The 5,903-nt window shown below is 41.7% G+C and overlaps 1 protein-coding gene across 1 annotated transcript; it reads left to right on the plus strand.

Annotated features, from left to right (window-relative positions):
- The first annotated feature begins 1,798 nt into the window (after positions 1-1,798).
- Positions 1,799-3,595, plus strand: LOC103992246 (peptide-N4-(N-acetyl-beta-glucosaminyl)asparagine amidase A-like). The gene has a single exon (XM_065193695.1). It carries the CDS (start codon positions 1,799-1,801, stop codon positions 3,593-3,595), a length of 1,797 nt encoding a protein of 598 aa, XP_065049767.1.
- Positions 3,596-5,903: the final 2,308 nt, after the last annotated feature.

Genomic DNA, 5,903 nt, shown 5'->3' on the forward strand with positions numbered 1-5,903 from the left:
AAAAGAGCTCTACATATATTCAAAAGACGCTTCAAAGAAACTTAGTGAAAGATAATAGTTATCAAATCCTCACCAATGGTGATCGGTTCTACTAAAAATATATTGTTCACTTTATTTCCAATAAAATGTTAATCAAAAGTAGAAGTGATGTGAATCTACTTAAAGATAACAACTAGACATAAGAGGAATAAATAGACAAATTTTATAGTGGAAAGACATTAAAACTTTAAAGTTTAGAAGGCAATGCTTATTAAAGCTTCAATATATATTCACTCAATTCAAGCAAACGTGAGACATTTGAGAGACTAGCGAATAATAAGAATGATTTTTTTTATCATTTAAGGGATCTACAAAAATAAGCAAAGATCAATACTACTCGATTGACCCCACACCAGAGTCGAAGTCATTAGCATGTTAAAACAATATTATCGAATTAAAGTTCAACTACTCAACTATAACGACAAAGAATAGTTGGGAGCTAAGAGACCCGACATAACTAGAGGAGAAGATTAAATATTTAACAAAAACGAGGAGATACATTATTTATAAAGGATTGGATGAGGATATCGAATGAATAAGTGAGAGAATAATATCATGAAAAAATATGTACAAAGGGTATTTAATGTAATATTTGTATATGTTCATATTTTTTAATTTTATTCATGCTTTACATAATATATAAAAGTCTTATAGTAGGCTTGGTAGCTCCATTTGAGTTAGCCTTAGTGGTTATCTTAGTTATGTAAACATATGTTATATATAGTCATCGCATAAAGTTAAAATTACAAAAAAAATAGACTATTCGGGCAACTATTTTGGAATTTTTCTAGCTCTTTAAAATGGTGCAATGTGTTTGCCAACATAGTACCAAAGAGCTTCCCGGATGACACATGGTTAGATGGACCTTTAAGGTAGTATCTAGGGATGAATCATTATTATGTTTTACAACAATATCAAATGGGCACTTGTAGAGATTTTTATCCGCGATGGATCATCTTGGACCCTTTGTCGTGTGATGTTTAAAGTTTACAAAGTCTATATTTATAATTTATATAGTATATCAAGTGTTTAACAAAATATATCCTTGTGAAATTTTGAATTAAGTATTTTAATCTATTTTCATTTTTATATATTTTTAAATGACAATAAAAGATTTGAAGGATGCTGATCTTTTATAGACAGACACACAAAAATATCACATGACTATGATTTAAAAAAAATTAACTAAGCCTATATCAAGTTGTTGAAAATAGTGTTACGAGTTGATTCAGCTACGCTTATCAAAAATAATCTTTTGGCTGATCTAGTTACGTTATCATCGATTGTAATACTTTAGTGAATTCAATCGTACTGTTACCGAACGTACCATGTCGTTTAGGATACGTTATCATCACAGTTCACTTCTTTCGTCGAGTTGAATAAAGTTCTCCCTTCACTTGTCCTCTTCACTTGTCCAATCCAACAGGAATAATTCTATAGGAGAACGGACGACCAAAAACGGAACGGGAGAGAGAGAGAGAGAGGGTGAAGGGAAGCATCCTAATCTCCTGGTATTCAATCTCCCTCATCGACGGACTCCAAGTGTTCAAAGTATTTAAAGCCTATAATTCGTATCCCTCTTCTCGTTCTCGTGTTGTTAGCAATAATACAAGGCTGCAACAATTCAACGAGTGACACACATTTTAAGCGTTAGTTCTCTTCAGATCCTCACTATATAACTCTCTCTTCCCAATCCATCTCAACAAACAATTCATTCAACAAAGATTAATCTTTCACAAGGTTGATCTTCACGTAGAAGATGCATCCCAATCTATATGAGTTATCCTTTCTCCTCCTCCATCTCTACTTTGCCGCCTTCGTTTGCACCACAGGGGCATCATCACCATCTCTTTTTGATGGCAATCTTGAGCTCCCGGGAGGTTCCATTCCAAGCGTGTCACTAGAACACTTAGACCCCACCCTCCCCCCGGCCCTCCCCACCCAGACTCCGCACTGTTCCCTGGTCGTCCTCCAACACGACTTCGCTGACACCGTCGGCGCGACGCCGGCCTCCGCCAATTATACTCACCCCTCAGACTGCCCCTTCCCATGGACGCGCGTCGTCCTCGAGCTCAGCGTCGTCGCCACAGACGTCCAGGAGTCCCGAGTCGCCGCCATCTGGATCGACGGCGCCGAGGTCCTCCGCACCGTCACCCCCATCCCCATGGCTCGCGGCGCTTTCTGGCGCGTCCACAAGGACGTCACCCGCTACACGGCCCTCCTCCGCCGCCTGGCTGATGGCGGCGGCGTTATCTCCATGATGCTGGAGAACTCAAACAAGGTCATTCCCGGCGTCTTCAGCGCCAACGTCTCCCTCCATTACTTCCGCGGCCCGGTCGACGACGGCGGGTCGAAGTCCATGTCTAATGCGGCGCACCCTTCCGTTAGATCCCTTTACCGCGAGCCCGCGGACCACGTCCTCCCCATCTCCAAGCCCGACGGACAATATGGATCCGGCTTTTGGTACCGTATTGACAACGAAACCGGCGTCGAGTCCACCACCGTCGCCATCCCCAGAAACACATACCGCGCCGTCCTTGAAATCTTTGTGTCATATCATGGCGAGGATGAATCATGGTACACTAATCCATTGAGAAATAACTATCTTCACCAGCCAACTGCAACCAAGGCTTCGGCACCGCGAGACAACGGCGCGTTTCGGCAGGTCTACGCCACAATCGACGGGAAGTACGTAGGCGGGCACGTTCCCTTTCCGGTCATCTACTCGAGCGCCATCAACCCCGTCTTCTGGTCCCCGGTGGCGGCAATCGGCGCGTTCGACATGCCGTCCTACGACCTCGACCTGACGCCGTTCCTGGCGCTGATGCTCGACGGGCGGCCCCACGAGATCGGGTTGGGTGTGTGCAGCGCCCTGCCACACTGGCTCGTGAACGCCAACCTCCACCTCTGGGTCGACTATTGGTCGGACGCGGTGCAGGCCGGTCCGGTGGAGTATTTTGTCCCAGCCATCCAGATGAACCGCAACGCCGAGTGGCGCAACCCCGACGGCCAGTCCGAGATCGGGGCCGAGGGGCTCGAACGGTTCGCCGGGTGGGTGAGCTCGTCGAGGGGTAACCTCACCACCGAGGTGCGGCATAAGATCAAGCTGAAGAGCCAGGTGCAGGTGCAGAACCGCGGGGCGGTGACCCAGATCGATTTCATCCTCAAGGAGAGGACGATGGTGACTGTGATGAGAGGAAACCAGTGGCTCGCCCGGGCGCAGACGGTGATGGATGCTCCCTTGCAGGTGCAGACCGCGATCGTGAACGCGGCGGGCGTGCCGGTGCTGCAGAAGACGCGGTTCTTCCACCAGCTGATGGAGGCGGTGAGCCTGAGCGAGGGGCAGGCCGGGGCGACGACGACGAGAGAGCTGACCGACCGGCAGGATGCGGAGGGATCGGCTCTGGTGGGCGGCGGATGGGGGAGCGGAAGGAGCCGATCGTCATACCAGTACAGGGACGGGAGCAAGTGCTACGCTCGGAACGTGGCCACGGCTGGCGGGGCGGTCATCCAGGACAGGAAGGCCTCCTGCTTTGCCGTGGCTGATGATGCCTGAAGACGTGAGATCGCATGCATGGATGCTAATGCTTTACGTTGTTGATTGCTTTCTCAGTTGCCCGTTACGAGTATAATGCAATATCTATGGTGTGTTGTGAGAATAAGATATCCATCTTTCGATGTCATACTTATATTAATATAAGATATTTCAAATGAGGGTCATTATATGGTGAGTTAGCACAAACTATGTGTTGGTCTTTTATGGTTCGTAATAGTTTATTATTATTATTATTATTATTTTGTTGATTTGCTAATTGTAAGTTTACAAAGAGTAAGTGTATCTAAAACGAAGTAATAAATAATAACTATAAAGGAAGGCTTCGAGGATGCTATGACAAAAGGCAGTTAAAAAAAAAGGATAAATTGGAGTAAAGCTTTTACACAAATGCCGAAATATATTATACTTTCCCTTTCGCTTGACACATAGTATATTTAATAAGAGAAATATATTATAAAATGAAACGTAAAGAACAACGAATCAAACGTAAGTTGAAAACAACTAAGTCGCTGCTGAAACTCTAGCCATTCATGTGTGTTTGGGCATCTCTTATGTCGAAGAAAGGTTTTGCCTCAAACATAGCGTTGATAGAGTCCAGCCAATGTCTCTTCAACCAACATGATTGACACCATCTGATAAGATCCCCACTAATCATCAGTAGTACGAGCTTATGAGGAGTTCTCCATCTTCGGGAGGGCCTCCCATGTTTTTATCTAAAATTCGAGATGATTTCTAGTAAGTCCAATAGTTAGAGTAGCTTAATCAATTTCTGTCACAACCCTACATGCATCGGAAGATGTGATTGGCTCATGTTTAACATGGTGAGATAATTGTTTAGAACACTTTAGTGTTGCAAAAACTCGGTTGTATGAAACATGACATACTGTATTAACCGAGTTATTTATAAGTTTCTTTGCTAAATAATCTTTGCTTGCATGACAGCCAAAATTATTGAAGGAATCTTTTGAGTTTTACATCAATTACAACAAAAGTGATGAGAATTTTGGGGATTGTGAAGGAAGAGAATTTTTTCGTGGCAAGCACTCTTTTTTTAGTTGATAGTAAGAAACGAAGGACGAGCATTTTAGTTGTTAGATTCAAATTCTCATATGCCAAAAATGTTTTCTTAGGTTCGAATAACAATCCGCAAAACATTTACTGTTTAGTAATCATTAGCTATCAAATATTAATGGGTTGCTAATCATGCGTTACTCATACTATGCAACAAGGCTCAAGTGTCGAGCCAATTATTTCAAAGAAAAGATGATATCTATTATATGATTTACACTTGTGTTTCCTTTGTCCTTTCAAACAATTTGCGTAGATGTAATCTTAATGGATTCTTCGTTATCCACTTCTCATTATATTGTTGTTTGGTGTGTGATACATGTCACCCTAGTTTTACTTGTCCCCTTCATTTTTTTTTTCCACTTAAAGTTATAATTTTTCTTTGGATCCTTAACTTGCTTAAGAGACCAAAATATTTGAGATGTCTTCTAGCTTAATCTATTCTTCCTTTACTTTTAAGTCAGATTTGAGTGAGTCACCTGTCCTATCGTCTTCTATTAACAAAACGTTTTTCCCACTAAAAGGGTAGAGGTTGCTACTATAAGAGCGATTGCTCCTTTAGGCTCAAATCCTTCTAATAGTGAGAGCATCGAAGATAATGCTTTGGGCTATCATTGAAGGTAGTGCTTCAAATCGATTCAATTATATTGTCAACAAAGGTAATGCTTCGAATCATTTCAATCATGTTGTCATCAACGGTAGCGCTTTGAGCTATTCTAATTGTATTATCATCAAAGATAACATTTATGATTATTTCGATCATGCTATTGTGATAGGTCATTTTCATTATGGAGTTGGCTTATCAAGCATGATCCTCATGCTATACACGTCTTACTTATAGTCTTTGATGTTTATTGAGAATGATTGCACGATGTTTTATCAAAGAGTTTGACTAGCACATGTGAGTTGCCTTGACTTTTGGCATATGTATTATATCTATAGTTATATTAAATCAAGAGAGATTTGACTAGCATAATCATGACTTGAGATTTCATATATATGATTTAACCAAATATCTCCATATAATAGTGCATGAGGTTTCAGATCGAATATAATATTTATGACTAATAATCTTCAACAAATATGCGACTAACACCTTAATTACAAATAGACCGTCGGGTAATTAAAGGGTTTGGCATCAATAGCCCAAAGGTCACTTGGCCCTATAAATAAGTTTCTCCCTTTACTTATTCTTTTTATCCTTTTTAAGTACTCGGAGCATTATTTTGATTACTCAACA

Source organism: Musa acuminata, chromosome BXJ1-7 (genome assembly GCF_036884655.1).
Source record: "Musa acuminata AAA Group cultivar baxijiao chromosome BXJ1-7, Cavendish_Baxijiao_AAA, whole genome shotgun sequence".
Taxonomy (NCBI): Eukaryota; Viridiplantae; Streptophyta; class Magnoliopsida; order Zingiberales; family Musaceae; genus Musa; species Musa acuminata.

Bases quoted from the DNA above. Each gene is read 5' to 3' on its own strand.
- LOC103992246 (XM_065193695.1), top strand. From the start codon at position 1,799: ATGCATCCCAATCTATATGAGTTATCCTTTCTCCTCCTCCATCTCTAC.